This window comes from Callorhinchus milii, unplaced genomic scaffold, assembly GCF_018977255.1.
Source record: "Callorhinchus milii isolate IMCB2004 unplaced genomic scaffold, IMCB_Cmil_1.0 Scaffold3, whole genome shotgun sequence".
In the NCBI taxonomy this organism is placed as follows: Eukaryota; Metazoa; Chordata; class Chondrichthyes; order Chimaeriformes; family Callorhinchidae; genus Callorhinchus; species Callorhinchus milii.
The window spans coordinates 92,065,050-92,084,484 of NW_024704744.1; the positions used below are offsets into that span (position 1 = coordinate 92,065,050).

Here is a 19,435-nt window from a genome sequence, read left to right on the forward strand (position 1 = left end):
GTTCAAGCCCCACGTCCTGTCTTGGGACCATATAGTCCACCCTGGCATTGCAATACAGTGCTAGGGAGCACTGCGTTGTCAGAAGTGCCTTCTGAGGTTCCGTCTGTCTGTTCAGGGGTACATTAAAGATCCCGTGGTGCTATTGAGAAAGAGAAGGGAGTTTCTCTCTCCCGGTCAACAATACCAACTCACTTTGTGGCTGTTTGTGGGGCACTGCTGTGTGTAAATTGGCTGAGACATTCACCTACAAAGTACACAGTCACTCCACTTTACAGTATACAAAATACAGTCACACAAATCTTTGAAGCCTGCAGGATAAGTTGACAAAGCTGTCAAAAGAAAAAGGGATCCTTGGCTTTATAAATAGAGGCATAGAGTATAAGAGCAAGGAAGATAATGTTGAACCTTTACAAATCGCTGGTTAGGTCTCACCAATTCGGGGCACCACACTTTAGGAAGGGTTTTGTTAGGGCCTTGGAGACGGTGCAGAGGAGATTTACCAGGGTGGTACCAGGGATGAGGGACTTTAGTTATATGGAGAGACTAGAGCGGCTGGGATTATTCTCCTTACAGCAGAGAAGGTTGAGGGGAGATTTAATAGAGGTGTTAAAAATTATGAGTTATTTTGATAGAGCAGATAGGGAGAAACTGTTTCCACTGGCGGGTGGGTCAGTAACCAGCAGGCACAGATTCAAAATAATTGGCAAAAGAACCAGAGGGGAGAGGAAGGGAAACATTTTTACCCAGAGTTGTTGCGGCCTGGAATGCACTGCCTGAAAGGGGGTGGAAGCAGATTCAATAATAGCTTTCAAAAAGAAATTGGATAGGTACTTAAAAAGGAATAGTTTGCAAGGATATGGGGTAAGAGCGGGGGAGTAGGACTAGCTCTTTCAAAGAGCCCTACAGGCGCTATGGGCCAAATGGCCTCTTTCTGCGCTGTAAGATTCTATGATATTCTAAGAATTACTTCAAGACGTTTCCACGACTTGATGAGGGGCCGTTTCAAACGCAGGTATCGATAAGACAATTATCTCCCTCCAGAAACCCTGGAAAACTAATTCCACATTATTACGTTGCTCTTATTCCAGTTTTCGTTCCATTATTATTATTCCAATCACCTGGAAATGGCTCAGTATAAACCATTCGAGAGGAAAGTTCTGCAGCACTCTTAAGATTTCTCCAAAAGCTGCCTGGGCCTTACCACAACATCCTCATCCTCTGACTTTCTGCTTTGCTTGCTCAAGTGAAACATTGTTGTGGTTGGGTCTGATCTCAGACACATTGACTTCATGCCGCCCCAGCCCCCCCCCTCCCCCCCACTGTGTTCAAATGACAACATACGGAGTGAAGTATTCTAATTACCTGCTCCGCAATGTTAAATGTAGTGAAGGAATCAACTCCACACATGTACAAGTTCATATTATTACTCACACATCCTGTCATCAGTCACATTACAACATGCTGCAATAATCAGTGGCTTCAGGGATTTTGGCCCAAGATTTCACATTGAAATCCTACTAATGTACGGTACTGTAGGCTTATACACTTTATTGCTCAGCCGGGTGTCTGACACATGCAGAAACCCATCACCGTGATTAAGAGTCTCCAAACCAAGCTCAGAATTCCCTGCATCCCATCTACACACGGAAATCCCAGAGAGAGATTGTTGGAATGGAATGCGCACTCTCTCGCTGGAGGGACACATCCTGATACCAAATCCTAGAAAGTATTAGGCGCAGGTTGGCAAGAGCCAAGGCTTGGGGACCCCAGAGTGTGTGTTGGGGTAACTGCTGGAGTCTAACCAGTTAAAAGCACTTACACAAATGTTCCCAGCTGCTCAGTTTGTGTGTGACAAGCCAATTTACAGTCAGCTACCACTCAAGAGTACATAATATATTATCCAGAGTCACTTTCCACCTTTTGACTGCAGGTGTTGGGTGTACAATTATCTCCCTCCAGAAACGTTGAATATCTGGTTGCATACTTTTGCAGCCTCACCCACGCCTCCCCCCAAAAAAACAGCCTCTCTGAAGCACATTTGCTTTTCTCCCATCATCTTCCTCTCTGACTGAACGCTGAATTGGTTTGCCAAGATCAGCAATTCATTTTCAGTCATTAAGATTATTAAGTCAGCTCATTTCTACTTGCATGTCATCGGACAGTTCCATTTATAGCTGTGGATTGTAGCCTTGGCTCTTTGAATTCATAATAATAATCCTTGCATTTGATTATAGCACCTTATCACGTTGTTTAGACGTCTCAAAGCGCTTCATAGAATATACTTGTGTATTTTGTGGGTGAAACGCAGCAGCCAATGGCTCACTACAGTGTCCCACAAACAGTCATAGAGTGAGTGACCAAAGTATTATTTTTTTGGGGGGAGGGATTATTACCCCCAGAAAGCGACTGTTGGTGGGACTCTGCTGTGCGCAATTGGCTGCTGCGTTTTGCTCACAGGATGTACAGTCGGTTCACTTAACAGTACATTCTGTGAAGTGCTTTAAGATGTCTCGAAGATGTGATATGTACGGCGCGATATCAAATGCAGGATTACCATTATAAATTATGTTTGCCTAGTGGAACAGAAGTGGGGATGTGATAGAGGTGTTTTTCAGAACTCTGCAGCTCGTGTACTGTCCCGCACCAGGCTTCGGGACCACATCACTCCCACCCTCGCTCACCTCCACTGGCTCCCCATCCCCCAGAGGATTGATTTCAAGATCCTCATCCTCACCTACAAGGCCATTCACGGCCTCGCTCCCTCCTACCTCTCCAACCTACTATCCCCCTACCTACCTGCCCGTACCCTCCGTTCCTCTGGCTCCGGTCTGCTCCACGTCCCCCGCCCCAACCGCCCTACCATCGGTGGCCGGGCCTTCAGCCTCTCATCCCCGAGGCTCTGGAACTCTATCCCCCAGTGCCTTCGCCGCCTCCTCCCTTTCCTCCTTCAAGGCCGGTCTCAAAACCTTCCTCTTTGACCGAGCCTTCAGCTCCCCTCTCGACTCTCTTCGCCCTCCTCGCTCCCTCCCTTCCCTCCCCCTGACCATTTCCCCCCTCCTCGCTCCCTCCCTTCCCTCCCCTCACCCTGACCATTTCCCCCCTCCTCGCTCCCTCCCTTCCCTCCCCTCACCCTGACCATTTCCCCCCTGCTCGGGTCATGACCCAACTGTGCAGCGCCTTGGGACGTCCTCCTGACGTGAAAGGCGCTTTATAAATGGAATCTTGTTGTTGTTGTTGTTTTAAGATTTTTAAGGGCTGCAACAAAGCAAATGGGGAGCCTTTAATTGAGCCATCTCAGCATTGTTAGCAAAAGAATGGGGAGCAAAGCTGAAAGGGATATGCTGATTCAGAGGGTTCAATCAAAAGGTGTTCAATTATCAAGATGTGAAAGTTATCATCACAAGAGTCTTTTGAGACTTGATCGATGGAACCCTTCAGGAGGGAACTGCATAAAATCCCGAACAGGATAAATAAAAAGGTAAACAGAGAATGAGCAGGAAAGTGGGATTAATAAATGAAAACAATCTCGAAGAAAAGCCAACAGACAGACATCCTGGGTTCCTTCTGTGCTGAACATTTCAATTACTCAGAAGATTTTTTCTGCTGCTGATGAGTGACATTTTAAGTGACAGGTTTCTACAAAGTCTCAATTAGGTTTGCTGTAGGCTTAATAATAATCCTTGTGTTTGATACAGTGCCTTATTATGACTTTGAGATTCAAAACGCTTCACAGAATATACTGTCAAGTGAATTGACTATATTTTATGGACGAAACGCGGCAGCCAACTGCGCACAGTAGTGTCCCACAAACAGTCGTGGCTTGAGTGACCAAATTATTATTATTTTATTGAAGGGATTATTATCCCTGGAAAAGCGATCTGCTAATCGACTAACAACCAGGTTCCTACTTACTGCTAGGTAAACGGAGGCGTGTGGAGTAAGGAAACTTGCCTAAGGTTCACTTCACAGCTTGAGGTTTAGGTGCCTCTCAGTGCTGAATATTAAGCTGTCATGAATAGAGGAAGATATCCATCGGCTTGTATTCCGTACACAATGTTCTTTTGGAATTTGGGTAACAAAAGCCTTTTCAATTTCCTGTTAATATGTTGCAAATAGAAACTCAAGGTGTAAATTGCTCTTTTGGGGTTAGGGTTCAGTTTTACACTTCACTACAGTATTCAAGTGATCAGCTACTAATATTACTGATATTCTTTAATATCTGGAATACTCTGTCCCACTATTGCAAACAATAGGGTCAAATTTGCGACATCCACAATGCAGATTCAATCAGCTAAAACACCACTTCCCGTTTACGAACGTTCATTTGCAAACTAACCGTTTGCAAATCCACAAAAGAAATGCCGGCAAAGACTGCAAAACGGCCAGCAGTTTACTAGGCTTTACTGGTTTCAGACTTTGAGATGCACAAGTTGGCTTTCATACAAATCTCAGATTAATACTGGCCCCAATGAATCCAAACCCTCAATGTCTAGTCCTTCATAGTCTAACTCCTATGTCTTCTCCTCCAGCCCCATACTCTCACCAAGTGGCTGAGGGGACTTTAGGTGTATGTATGGCATCTTAATCTCCTGCTATTGCTCTCTTGCCATCTCATTCCTCCTGGCCCTGGCTCTCCACGATGCCTCATACCTCCTACCCAGCGATGGGAAGAGAGATGGAGTGGGAGGTTTGAGGCAGTGTGGCGAGCAAGAACAAAAAATAACAATAACATATTACATTTACACTGCGGCTTTCACATCAGGTGGACGTCCCAAGGCACTGGACAGTCAGGCATTTGCACCCGAGCTGGGGATTGGGATCAGGAGGGGTGGAGGGCAGGGAGGGTGACCGAAGGCATGGTGGAGGGTCTTGAGGGCGGCAAGGAAGGAGGCAAGGCGAAGTGGTTCCGAGATAGAGGTCCAAAGGGTGGGGACGGAGAGCTGAAGGCCCGACCACCGATGGTGGGGGTGGGCCAGGCGGGGGACGTGCCTGCTGATTGGAGGGAGTGGACGAGTTGATATGGACACAGCAGGTCACAGAGTTTGGGAGGAGCAAGGCCTCGGAGGGCTTTGAAAGCAAGGATGAAGATTTTGAACTCTAAGCAATGAGAGCACGGTACCACTAATGGTCAATCAATGGCCAATCACACCCCCCTCACTCTCCCCAACCACTCCTCCTCACCCCTCACTCCCACCCCTTGATTCAATGCGATTCCCGCGAGTCAATGAATTCCAACGCTGGCCGGTTAGTGCCCATGCTGTGACGGGTCAAGACGCATTGAATCGCGGTAAAAGCAGTCTTGACCCGTCACCCCCTATGCATTTACTGGCTGCAGTGAATTACGCATATGCAGTGTATATTATTGATTAAAGCGGATTTTATAGGATTAATACAGTTTTCCTGTAACTTGGATCTTGTGTAAGTCATATTGAATGTTATGGTCTTCACTGTTACGACTTAAGTGAGTTTTACTGAAAAAGTGAACATTTTGTTCTGTGTGCATATATTTCTGGGGGAGCAGGAAGGCAAGCGAAGATTCTCTGGCTCTAATGGCATTGACTCTTCTACTCGTCCAGGTCCTGCCGATGAGCCGGGCTGGACTGTGCTGTCATCAGCAGTGCCCTGGAATATTGCGGACCCACCTGGCTCAGGAACTGGAGATTGGGCTTGATTCTGACACTCTGATGGCAAACACGTCACCTTAGAGCCAGTTCAGCTCCACGGAGACCCCGCTTACCTTCCCCTCCACCACACCAGGAGGACATCCTGAGAGGAGGCCCTCCTCTCAAAAGTTCTAGAACGCGTCGTTGCCAACCAACTCCGCACACACCTCTCCTCCCACTCCCTCTTCGAACCCCTCCAGTCCGGCTTCCGCTCTGCCCACACTACAGAGACTGCGCTTGTGAAAGTCACAAACGACATCTGTGACCAGGGCTCCCTCTGCCTCCTTGTCTTCCTGGACCTCTCCGCCACTTTCAACACAGTCGATCACGTCATCCTCCTCCACCGCCTTTCCTCCATTTCTCAGTGGGACCGCACTCGTCTGGTTAGAGTCCTACCTCACGAACCTCCAGCAGTACATCTGCACAAACGGCTTCTCCTCCCGCTCTCACCCGGTCACCTGCGGTGTACCCCAAGGATCCATCCTTGGCCCCCTCCTCTTTCTGATCTACATGCTCCCTCTTGGGGATGCCATCTGTAGACATGGGGTACATTTCCACATGTATGCAGATGACACCCAACTCTATTTTTCCACCTCTCTTTGTGATCCCCAGTCCCCTGATGTTCTGTCAGCTGCCTGTCAGATCTCAGGGGCTGGATGAGTGCAAACTTCCTTCAGCTGAACATTGACAAGACGGAAGCCATACTCTTTGGCTCTCGTCAACGTCTAAAATCTCACGGCTCTCACCTCCTCCACCTACCCGACCTCCCCATAAAACTCTCCGAACCCGTACACAACCTAGGCGTCAGGTTCGACCCCCAATTATCCTTCCTCCCCCCACATCCGGTCCCTCACCAGCACCGCTTTCTACCACCTCTGAACATCGATGGCCCATCTCCGCCAATACCTCTCCCCAAAAGCCGCTGAAACCCTGATCCATGCCTTTGTCACCTCTCGACTGGACTACTCCAACGCCCTCCTCGTCAGTCTCCCATCCACTACCATCCATAAAATCGCATTCTTACCCGCATGAAACTCCGCTCCCCCATCACCCCAGTCCTTGCCAGACTGCACTGGCTCCCTATCCCAGAGAGGATCGATTTCAAGATCCTCACCCTTGTATTCAAGTCCCTGCACTCCTCTGCACCCTCCTACCTCTCTGACCTCCTTTCTCCTCAAAACAGTACCCGTTGCCTTCGTTCCTCTGTGTCTGGCCTCCTCCTCGTCCCCCGAATCCTCCGCTCCACCCTCGGCGGCCGTGCCTTCAGCCACTACGCCCCGAGGCTCTGAAACTGCCTTCCTCACTCCCTTTCGCTCCCTCCCTTCCCATTTCAGGTCTTTGCTGAAGACCTTTCTTTTTGACGCGCCTTTGGTCACCTTCCTCAACCTCCCCCGGCTCGGTCCCGGGATCCGTTACTGTAAAGCGCTCTGAGACGCAGTCCGGAGTGGAGGGCGCTATATAAATCCAAGTTGTTGTTGTTGATATTATAATAAAAAATGAAAGCTTCATCTATTTTGCTGTGATTTACAGGTGCTTTCACACTCTACGTGGCCAATGGTTGTATCATAACTGCTTTACAGTCATTAAAATGTACATACGGTAACTGGCTCCTGTCCTCTGCCCTTTGTGAGCTCAGCTTCATGCGGAGTCACACAAACCACAAAACGATCAGGAAACACACGGAGATCTGAAAAGAACAGAGATTTCACACTTTCACACTCCACTAACACAGGAGAAACACAGAACAATAACTTGCACTTACACAGCGCCTTTCGCAGCGTGAGAGGAGCGCTTAACAGTGGCGGAGCCCAGGGAGAGAGGCAGGTGGGAGGTGAACGTAAGCACGATCAAAAAAGAAAGTCTTTAGGTGGGACTTAAAGGTGGGAGGGAGGGGGCAAGGCGGAGGGATTGAGGGAGAGAGTTCCGGAGTTTCTGGTATAGTGGCTGAAGGCACGGCCACTGATGGTGAAACGGAGGGGACGAGGGACAAACAGGAGGCCGGAGCCAGCTGATCGGGTAGGTAGGGAGGTGCATGGACATTTGAAAATGAATGAGAGGATCTTGAAATCAAAATCTACTAAGCTACAGGATTCCATGACAACAAGAACAAAATTACATTTGTATATCGCCTTTCACGTCGAGAGGACGTCCCAACAAGACATGATAAGGTGCTGCATCAGATGCAAAAGGATTATTATTATTATTATTAGGAACTTTCACTTCCAAAGTGATTGTCTTTTGTGTCTTTAATCTTATGGTGATTTACAACAGCATTCTCTGCACAGAGTTTTTGAACTAACCATGGCTGCTGTTTCCAGGAGTTACTGGAGCCGTATATAATTTAGTTTGATTTGCTTATAAGACTGCATTCTAGTCAGTTTGACTTATATAATAATAATAATAATAATCTTTGCATTTGATATAGTGCCTTATTTGGACATTTTTTTTGCTTCCCTCCCAATTCTATTCTGAGCAGGCCCGTACTCAGTCCATGTATTGTTTTGTTAGTGAGTACCAGTGTGTGTGGTTTGTCAGTGCACAAACAACAACAACAAGATTTCATTTATAGAGCGCCTTTCATGTCGGGAGGACGTCCCAAGGCGCTTGACAGTTGGGTCAGGACCCGAGCAGTGGGGAAATTGTCAGGGTGAGGAAAGGGAGGGAGCGAGGAAGGGGTAGAGAGTCGAGAGGGGAGCTGAAGGCTCGGTCAAAGAGAAAGGTCTTGAGACCGGCCTTGAAGGAGGAAAGGGAGGAAGCGGTGAAGGCACTGGGGGATGGAGTTCCAGAGCCTCGGGGCTGAGAGGCTGAAGGCCCGACCACCGATAGTAGGGTGGTTGGGGCGGGGGATGTGGAGCAGACCGGAGCCAGAGGAAAGGAGGGTACGGGCAGGTAAATAGGGGGATAGTAGGTCGGAGAAGTAGGAGGGAGCAAAGCCGTGAATGGTCTTGTAGGTGAGGATGAGGATCTTGAATTCGGATATGAGGGAGAAAGGACAGCTCAGGGTCGAACAGAACCCCGAGGTTCCTGACCGGCTTTGAGAGGTGGAGAGTGCAGCCTTGGATGCTGATGCTGTCAGCGCCTGAGGTGCGGAGGCGCTGACGTGAGCCAATCAGGAGGGCCTCGGTTTTTCGCACGTTGAGCTGAAGAAAGTTGTCTCTCGTCCAGGACTCGATGTCGGACAGGCAGACTGTCAGGACATCGGTGGTCGTGGAGTTGAGGGTAGAGGAGGAAAGGTAGAGTTGGGTGTCATCCGCATACATGTGGAAGTTAACCCCATGTCTGCGGATGATGTCACCGAGGGGGAGCATATAGAGGGTGAAGAGGAGGGGACCGAGGACAAAAACCCTCCATAGATCGAAAGCGCAGACCAGAGATCAAAATTAGCAACTACACAGCTCACCTACTCTAACAAAACCATCGAGCCTTTAAGGTTATCTTTTAAATGCATCCACTGTTTAGACTAATCACTGAGGGCAGGGAATCCTCCCACTCATCTCTTGTTAACCCTGGCAAGCCAAAGCCCTAATGGGTTGGGTAGTCCTAGCTGGACAAGCAGCAGGAAAACTTAGACTGACAATGCTATCAATGGCAAGCTATGTGGTTTTAGCTGGTTAGACTCCAGTAGTTACCCCAACGCACACTCTGGAGTCCCCAAGTCTTGGCTCTTGCCAACCTGTGCCTAATCGTCTCCAGAATTAGGTAATCAGGGAGAGAGTGCGCATTCTATTCCAACAATCTATCTGGGGAATTTCCATGTGTAGGTGGGATGCACGGAAATCTCAGCTTGGTTTGAATACTCTTAAGCGCAGTGATGGGTTTCTGCATGTCGGGACCATAATGTGTACATACCGCGGTACTGCTGTTGCGTAATGCACCTCAGGATTGTGTGTCTCTTCAAAAAGTAGGCGGCAAGACGAAAACGTTGTCCTGAAATGAAACCAGCAAAACAAATGCATTTCAGAATGTGTTTGATGCACAAAGGTATTGGATGCGAGCCAGGCTGACATGGCAATGCAGTGCTGGGGGAGAGTTGCATTTCCATAGGTTAATATTATTAAGGATTGTTATCAGAGGTGTTTTTCTTTGAATGTAACCTTAAACTCAGGTCTGTGCTTGTTCAGGCAGATAATGAAGAAACCTCTGGCGCTATCGGAAAAGAGAAGCGAGTTTCTCTCTCCTGGTGTCATAGAATCATAGAATGTTACAGCACAGAAGGACGTCATTCGGCCCATCGTGCCTGTGTTGGCTCTTTGGAAGAGCTGCCCAATCAGTCCCACTCCCCCGCACTTTCCCATAACCTTCCAAATTTTTCCTTTTCAACTACCTCTCCAATTCCCTTTTGAAAGTTGTTATTGAATCTGTTTCCACCTCCCTTTCACGCAGTGCTTTCCAATAGGTTCCCAAAGAAAACTAGTCCCTCACTCCATGGCTGTTTGTGGGACAATGTCCTTGCAAATTGTCTGCCGTTTCGCCCACAAATACACAGTCACTGCACTTTGCAGCAAATAAGCGCTTTGGGATGTTTTGACAACATGTTATGCGTTATGTGTATATCAAATACAAGATTATTATTGACGATTATATCCATTTGATATCTCGGGGATCTGACTGACACTATTTGGAAACAGGACTTGTTCTATTCCTTGGAGTTTTGTGCAAATCATTTGGCAGGATTAAAGAAAGTTGTCAAAGTCAGAAAAAATACTTTGAACAAATTATCGGCTTATATATCAGCAAATTATAGGGAGGTTCAAAAATTTATATTTTTAAACTGAAAATCATACTTCCCACGGCCTAAACTGCTAATTAAACTCCCTTACCCTCTCCCCTCACTCTTCATTTACTTATAAAACGCCTTTGGATAAGGCGTTTAAACCGAGGTCCTGTCTGCCTGTTCAGGTTGTAAAAGATCCCATGGTATTCTTTGAAAATAGAAGGAAGTTTTACTCGAGGTCCTGGCCAACAATCCCCCCAAATCACTCGCTCATTCCCTTGCTATTTTTGGGACATTGCTGTGTGCAACTGGCTGCCACATTTCGCCCACAAAATACACAGTCAATCCACTTTACTGTATATCTTGTGAAGCACTTTCGGATGTCTCAACGATGTGATAAGGCTCTACATCAAAGGCAGGGATGATTATTATTATTATTATAAACTCAACTGCAGTGTTTCTGAATTGTCAGTGTGATTAATACTCTTTACCCCACAGGAAGAATAACATGCGTTTCGCCCATAGATATACAGTCACTTCAATTTACAGCATATTGTGAAGCGCTTTGAGACATCTAGAAGACGTGAATAGCTCTATATCAAATGCAAGGATTATTATTATTATGCGTAAAACAATGGCTCAAAACATGAGAGAATGGAGAAGAGACTAAAGGCAGCGCCAAAACTATCTTAGGGGGTTTTGAAGTCAGAGAGAGAGTTAACAAGGCAAGGCTGAAGACTTGGCCTCTAGTGGGAATACAAGAAGAGTGAAAAGAGAGCTCGGGAGATCTTGTTTCACTCAGAGTTATTAGGATGTGGAATCCCCGGCCAAAGTAAGGTGGAGGCAGAATACATTGTGGGTTTCAAGAGGGAAGTAGACAAGAGTATATGAAGGTTAGAGGCTTGAAGGAGTGTAGGGATAAGGCAGGGCAGTGGGATTAAATGGACATCTTGTTCTGAGAGCTCCACCGGGGAATCGTAGACATGTACAGCACAGCAGGACGCCATTCTGCCCATCAGAACGAGTGGTGAGCAAGCAAGAGTTTGGAATCAGAATATCGGGATGGTTATAGAGCTGGAGAGATTTCACGTTCGCCCACAAATATACAGTCAATTCACTTTACAGTGTGTTCTGTGAAGCGCTTTGGGACGTCCTCCTGACGTGAAAAGCGCTATATCAAATGCAAGGATTATTATTATTATTATTATTTACAGTATATTCTGTGAAGCGCTTTGAGACATCTCGAAGTCGTGAAAAGGTGCTATATCAAATACCAGGATTATTATTATTAAATTCGGTCAAGCATCGGTCTGCCTCAATCGGTAGCACTTTTGCGTCTGAGTCACAAGTTTGGGAGTTCAAGCCCCATAAAGTCTACGCTGATATTCCAACAGAAACAATTTACAAGAACAGATTCCAGTGCAGTGCTGAGGATATGCTGTATTATTGGAGGTGCCATCTTCAGAGGAGACATTAACAAAGATCCCATCTGTTCCTATTCAGGTGGTGGTTAAAGATCCCATGAAAAGAGAAGAGTTTATCCTAATGTCCTGGCCAACAATCCTCCCAGACAAAATTGGTCACTCACTCCATGGCTATTTGTGGGACATTGTTGTGCACAAACTGTCTGCCGAATTTACCCACAAAATACAGTTATTTCACTTTACAGTATATCCTGTGAAGCACTTTCAGATGTTTCAGCGATATATCAAATGCAAGGATTATTATAATTATTATTGTCGGAGGAAGGCAGTGGAGCTTGACACGGGTGGGGTGATGGGTGAGCAACACCTCTAAGCTCTGGAGGGCAGCCAAAGCCACAGTCATTTTTCCCCTCTCTCAACCATTTAAACTTCCTCTCCCTACTGTTCCAAATTGGCGATAGTCCTGGGAACAAGAGACCTTTTCAGAAACAGCACGGAGCCAGTCCTGTAGTTTAGTGGTTAGACCACTTGCCTCGCAAACGAGAGGACCCGGGTTTGATTCCTGGGGAGGGCAAAACGTTAGGCAAGTTTCCTTATTCCACACGCCTTCTGTTTATTTAGCAGTAACTAGGAACCCGGTTGTTAGTCGATTAGCAGATTGATTTCCAGAGTGAATAATCCCTTAAAAAAAATGTGGTCACTCAATCCATGACTGTTTGTGGGACATTGCTATACGCAATTGGCTGCTGCGTTTTGCCCACAAAATATACAGTCGATTCATTTTACAGTATATTCTGTGAAGCGCTTTGAGACGTCTCGAAGACGTGATAAGGCGCTATATCAAATGCAAGTATTATTTTTATTATTAAACAAGGACTTGTGAACCCTGACAGTTGGCCTGGCTCCTTGCACATTTGTTTGAAGGGTGAAGAGAAAAACCCTTAAAGGTGTGTGTAATTACACCTAATCCCTTGCTGGCCAGAAGGGAAATTAAATGAAGAAAAGTTAGCTAAATATCCACCATTTCTGCCGTGAAATCTCATTTACTGACTTAATAAATACCACACTGCCTACATAAATACCACACTGCCTCCTTCAGCAGTGAGGACAGCCAAAACTGGGCTCAGAATCCTCCACCTGCTGCTTTGGTGAAAACAAGCAGAAGACAGACCAACAGCAATAATAATAACAGTAATTCTTGCATTTGATATAGCGACTTATCACGTTGCTGAGATGTCTCAAACCGTTTCACAGAATATACTGTAAAGTGTGCATTTTGTGGACAGAACATGGGAGACAATTGCACACAGCAGTGTCCCACAAACAGTCAGTCGTGGATTAACTGACCAAATTTTTAGTTTTTTGGAGGGATTATTTCCCTCGGAAAGCAATCTGCCAATCGACTAACAACAGGGTTTACCTAGCAGTAAATAGGAACCCTGTTATTAGTCAATTGGCAGATTGCTTTCCGGGGGAAAAGAAATGTGGAAAAGATTAAATGGACATTATATCCACTTTACAGTATACCCTGTGAAGCGCTTTGTGATGTCTCAACGAGGTGATAAGGCGCTGTATGAAATTCAAGGATTATCATTGTTATAAATTTAGCAAATGATGGAATAAGTAAATATTGGTTTAGAAAACGCTTTAAATTAGTTATATAAATGATAAATATAACCCAATAGATTTTTTGTTAAGTTACTGTATTTTCTCAAATATACTCACTCAAAAAATTAAAATGTTAAACTGTCTTCCATGAAACCACATAGTACATTTAATGTACATTTTTAATAATAATTCTATATTTTGTGGGCGAAATATAGCAGCCAATTAATCTTGACACTTTATACGGCGCATTTCACATCAGGATGACATCTCACCGCGTTTTTCTGTCAGGTGTAGCGACTGTGTATTTTGTAAGCAAAATACTTTAAAAACGACTGCACAATTAACTGAAGGGGACAAATTTCGCTGATGTGGTGCATTTCGGCAATTCACGGACGAACTGGGCTCAAGGAATCAGGAATGAGCTGTGCCCCACAGAACTATAACTGGTCAGGATCATTCTAGCCTCTTATCTGAAAGATTATGTTTTGCAGCACTTGGCAGCAGAGAAGCCATAAAAATTGGGCAATTGGAAGGACTGGAGGAAAGAAAAATAAACTGCAGAATACCTGCTGTGGCCCTGAGTTCAGTCTTTTTCACTTCCCATGAACAAGTACTCGATACGGCGACAGACCCAGCAATGACCTCTCCAGTCCAAAGCTTATTATGGGAGCTAATCACTAACACTGATTCCAACCAGAGAATAAAGCTTAATATGGCAGCTACACCACGGCAATAAATTACATTTACATAGCACCTTTCACGTCGGGAGGACGTTCCAAGGTGTTGGACAGTCAGGGAATTGGACCCGAGTTGGGGGTTGGGATCAGGGTGGGTGGGGGGCAGGTGGGGGAAGGATGGTGAACGAGGGTGCGATCGAAGAGGAAGGTCTTGAAGGAGTCAAAGGAGTGTGGGGGGGGGCGAGGGGAAGGGACTGTGGGATGGCGTTCCAAAGTGTTGGGCCAGAGAGGCTGAAGGCCCAGCCACTGATGGTCGGGTGGGTCGGGCGGGAGCGTGGAGCAGGTCGGAGCCTGAGGGAGCGGACAGGTCGATATGGGGGGTCAGCAGGTCACAGAGGGAGGAAGGAGCAAGGGCGTGGAGGGTCATGGAGCCTGGTGCGGGGAAGAACACGAGCTGCAGATAACAATGCAATAACAATCATCCCAATAAGAGAGTACAACAACAACAACAACAAAATGACATTTGTTAAGCACCTTTCACGTCGGGAGGACATCCCAAAGCGCTGCTAAAGCTTATTATGACAGCTAATACTGATTCCAACCATAGAATAAAAAACACCATCTTATCAACGAAAGGGAGCTTGCTGTAAAGAGGAAGGCAAGCCATTTTGCTGCGTTTTTTTTAAAGCGTCGCCAGTCAGTGCCAGATTCTTTCAGCTGCTCCCCAGAGAGCCTCATTCATATGAAAACCTGGGAAATTCTAGAAGGCGATGCCCTCGGGGATTCTCAGAATCTCGTCTCCTCTTTGGGATTGTGCAGGGATAAGAGCTCAAAATGCCTCCCTCAGCCAATCTCCCCAGTCGTGGAAACTTTAATCAACCAAGAATTCTTTCTCGACAGTTCTCCCCGTTTGAACCTTTGTCAAGGGGAAGGGGCTACTTCCCCAAAGCCCCGATCCCTGATACCTAGGAAACCAGCTCGTTGGCTAAGTGTGTGTGTGTAGTGTGTCTGCGTGCATGCTGTGTGTGTAGTGTGTGCTGTGTGTGTGTGCGTGTAATGTGTGTCTGTGTGTGTGTGTGTACAGCGTGTGATGATACAGCATGTGTGTGTGCTGTGTGTGTGTGCTGTGTGTGTACAGTGTGTGTGTGTGCGTGTACAGCGTGTGATGATACAGCATGTGTGTGTGCTGTGTGTGTGTACAGTGTGTGTGTGTGTGTATACAATGTATATACACTATAATGTGTATACACTATAATACATTTGTCTCATCAGAATGACACAATTCAGCAAACTCACTTTTTACTTTGGAAAAGAATCACTAGTGTATGAAGAATATTGACCTAAAAAAAGGAGTTCAGATGCAAAATCTGCGTTATGTATGGTGGCCCAACACAGTTCCACTTGGCAATAGAAGCCTTGTTAAGCTCCCCCCTGCAGCACACAAAAGAACAGGTAAAATGCAGTCAATTTGATATGAGGGAAATTATCAGCTTTTGACAGTTGAAGGGTATTAAGTTACTAGTCGTATTCATTACCACAAACAAAAAGAATGCTGAATGTTTCTGGACAATCAAGGTACGAAAGGCAAGTCACAGGAACACCCCAAAATGGAGACTTGTCTTTAAGGGGGGAAACTCTCCCCCCCACAGTGGTTTCAGTTTAATTGCTCACACTCCGTAGCTCCCAGCAGTTCGGCATTATGTGACCTCACGTTTGAATCTATCGAGTCGCGGTGTAAAGCAGAACATTTGAAAAACGGAAGCTTCCAAAGTGACATAGCGAGCTGCGGAACGATGTGTAACTTCTTTTAGGTCATTTTCTGGCAGCTATTTTTCAGTACAGTACTTTATTTCTTTCTTCCCCCAGCAAAGTGCTTAACTCAATACACCGCCAACAACAACAACAAGTTGCATTTATATAATACCCTTCAGGGGGGTAGCGCCCCGGAACACTTAGACAACAACAATAATAATAGAAGTATCTGCAGTTTACAATAAGAGATACGGTAGCTATCTCTTTGATCTAAACAAAAACTTGAATTCTTTAGGCTTATGTGTGCTTGATCTCGCTGACGACAACCATGCAAATATATATATTTTTATATTATATTAAAAAAACTGGTACAGAATTATACAGTTACATTTCATTCAAAGAGAAAGCTGAAATCACAGCCAAAGCAGCCCTGAGCTTGGTACGCGACTGCCAAGTGGAGTATGTGGTGCACTAAGCCACACTGGGAGTTCTCTCCCACGGCTATTAGTGACCATTCATCTGGGAGCCTGGGAAAATGCCTTCGAGCTGCTGAGTTCTCTGGAGCAGCCTGGCAGGTGTCCTGTCCCAATGGAATCTGGCACCTGCATAACCCGACTGGTAAAAGCAGTAACACTTTCTTGAAACTGCATCTCAGACTAAAAGCAGGCATGCAAGGCTCTCCCCGCCCCGGTTTCACATTAAAAGCTTACACGAATGCCAACCAATGCACATACTTTTAAATCGCAGAGCAGAGCAGAGCCGGGGCCGAACCGTTTTATTTTTAAACTTGTGAGTTATTTAAATGCGACCTGTTGTGTGGGTTTGCACCTTAAGCTCTTAGCAGCACGGCAGCCATGGGAGGAGAAAAGGGGCAGATAATGGTCCTGCAGATGACAGATTCGGCTCAAGGGGATTGGAAAAGGTGTTTATTTAAGCTACGTGAGGAAGAATCACGACAAAAATGCCTGCAGTTGCCTGTCTGAACAGATCTAAGGCCTATAATTAGACCTCTTATCTGTATTTACACAGACTGCCACAGTCACAGATTGAGAAAGCCACTCCAAAAATGGATTGCTGGAGAGGCTGTGCGATAAAACCCTCAAATTACATTAAAAATCATCAGGACAGACGATAAGGGTAGGACGTTTCCACAGTGCCACGCGTTCTGCAATAAGTTGTAGTATGTGCTGCGTATTCTGGGTAAGTAGCCCCTTAGGGCACAGCGAGATGGTTCAAATCAGCTTATAGTGCAGTTTTGCTCCAGTCCTTAATCTCTCTTTAGTAACAGACACAGGGGTGTGAGAGGGAGGGATTTATGTTGTAATACTCTCCATCAGGCTGCCTATCTGTTAACACTAACTTGTCAATTCAATTTCTCAATCGGCCTCGGAGTTTGACCAAACTTTCAGCTTATTTATTCTCCTTGGAAAACGGACCGCTTTCAAAAGGCAATGAGTTAGCAACTCCTTATCCAGTTAGTGTCTGTCGGGTCACACAAACGTGCATCGCAAATAAGCGTGAACTGGTTAGTCAGAGGTCATGGTTGGGACTTTCTACCATCAAACTTGGTTTCTTCAAAAATGTACAACGCTGTAGGTCTGACGATCTAAAGTTTTTTTTAAAAACCTTGTTTTTTTTTGGTCCTTGTTTGCCTGAAAATCACACAGTCACCACGCTTAATGTTAAATCTTGTGAAGCGCTTTGAGACGTCTTTCTGAATTGAAAGGCACAATATAATAATAATAATCCTTGCATTTGATATAGCGCTTTTTCATGTCTTCTCGACGTCTCAAAGCGCTTCACAGAATATACTGCAAAGTGAATTGACCGTATATTTGTGGGTGAAACGTGGCAGCCAATTGCACACAGCAGTGTCCCACAAACAGTCGTGTGTTGAAAATGACCAATTAATGATTGTTTTTTTTTGGAGGGATTATTATTAGGCGTGTGGAGTAAGGAAACTTGCCCATGGTTTCGCCCTGCCTGGAATTGAACCCAGATGTCTCGCTTGCAAGGCGAGTGCTCTAACCACTGAGCTACAGGACTCCACAAAGGGAGTGGAGTGGAAGGGATCCTTCAAGAATCATCTCAAGACCCTCCTCTTCGACAGTGCTTTCGATCTCCCTGCTTCCCCTCTGCCCTCCACAACCCCAGCTCAGGTACGCAACTCTGTCTATCCAGTGCCTTGGGACATCCTCCCGATGCGAAAGGCGCCACACACATGCAATCCTGTTGCTGTTTTTTTCGTCATTTACATGCATCCTCTGGGTGTGTAATCACCGACAAATATCAAATGCAAGGATTATTATTATTTATCATTGCACACAGATCGCATTAGGATTTGTGAAAATGCGTACCATGTACACATGGGTATCCAGAAAATGTGTACATCCAAAACTATTCAAAACTAGGAGTCCTGTAGCTCAGTGGTTAGAGTCCTTGCCTCGGAAGCCAGAGACCAGGGTTCGATTCCCAGCAGGGCGAAACCTTGGGAAAGTTTCCTTACTCCACACGCCTGATAATAATCCAAGAAAAAAACAATAATAATTTGGTCACTCAAACCAATTTGAGACACTGCTGTGTGCAAGTGGCTGCTGCGTTTCGTCCACAAAATATACAGTCAATTCACTTTACAATATATTCTCTGAAGCGCTTTGAGATGTCTAGAAGACGTGAAAAGAGCAATATCAAATGCAAGGATTATTATAATATTATTAGCAGGTGTGACATTGACCAATGAACTGGCATTGATTTTATTTTGGTCTCATCCCCAAGATCTGTCAATCATGTTTTCCTCAGCATCTGGCCAGTCGGTTTTCTCACATACACGACAGAAAACAAAGAACTTCGATTGACAAGTCTTAGATTGTGAAAAAAAATTGCATACACATTTGGCAACTCATGCCAGTTTTTGAGTAAAGAGATTATTTTTATAATGTCTCGAGATGTCTCAAAGTGCTTCACAGAACACACTGCAAAGTGAATTGACCGTACATTTTACGGGCGAAACGCGGCAGCCAATTGCACACAGCAGCGTCCCACAATCATGGATTGAGTGATCAAATTATTATTATATTTATTTATTTATTGAAGGGATTATTACCCCCGGAAAAGTGATCTGCCAATCAACTAACAACCAGGGTCCTACTTACTGTTAGGTAAATAAAGGTGTGTGGAGTAACAACAACAATATCAAAATTACCTTTATAAAGGAGCATGGTGGGAGGTATAGCTGGGTGATGTGGCCTCAGTGAGCGGGAAGGGGAAAGGAAACTTGCCTAAAGTTTCGCCCTGGCGAATCAAACCCAGGTCCTCTCACGATCGAAGTGCTCTAACCACTAAGCCTCAGAACTGCATAAAGTGTGTAATAGTAACAATGCACGGTTTTGCATTATCGCGATGGATAAAAACTGAGGTGGATAGATATTTGTTAGATACCAACAAGATTACATTAGTATAGCGCCTTTCATGTCGGGAGTTGATTGCCCATTGTTGGTTGGGATAAAATATTGTATAGTTTAACAATGATCCATGCATGTTAGGAAGTAGCCAGCTTTGTTCCCTGGTCTGCACTGAGCTGAGCAATCTCAGCTGAGC

The 19,435-nt window shown here is 45.6% G+C and overlaps 1 protein-coding gene across 1 annotated transcript in view; it reads right to left on the reverse strand.

Annotated features, from left to right (window-relative positions):
* Positions 1-19,435, reverse strand: part of LOC103186436 (SLX4 interacting protein) — a 72,594-nt gene that overhangs the window by 17,548 nt on the left and 35,611 nt on the right. Inside the window, exons 5-6 of the mRNA XM_042333331.1 lie at positions 9,513-9,590; positions 7,262-7,350 (exon numbers count right to left, since the gene is read on the reverse strand). Coding sequence (XP_042189265.1) covers positions 7,262-7,350; positions 9,513-9,590 — 167 coding nt within the window. The remainder of the gene's footprint in view (positions 1-7,261; positions 7,351-9,512; positions 9,591-19,435) is intronic.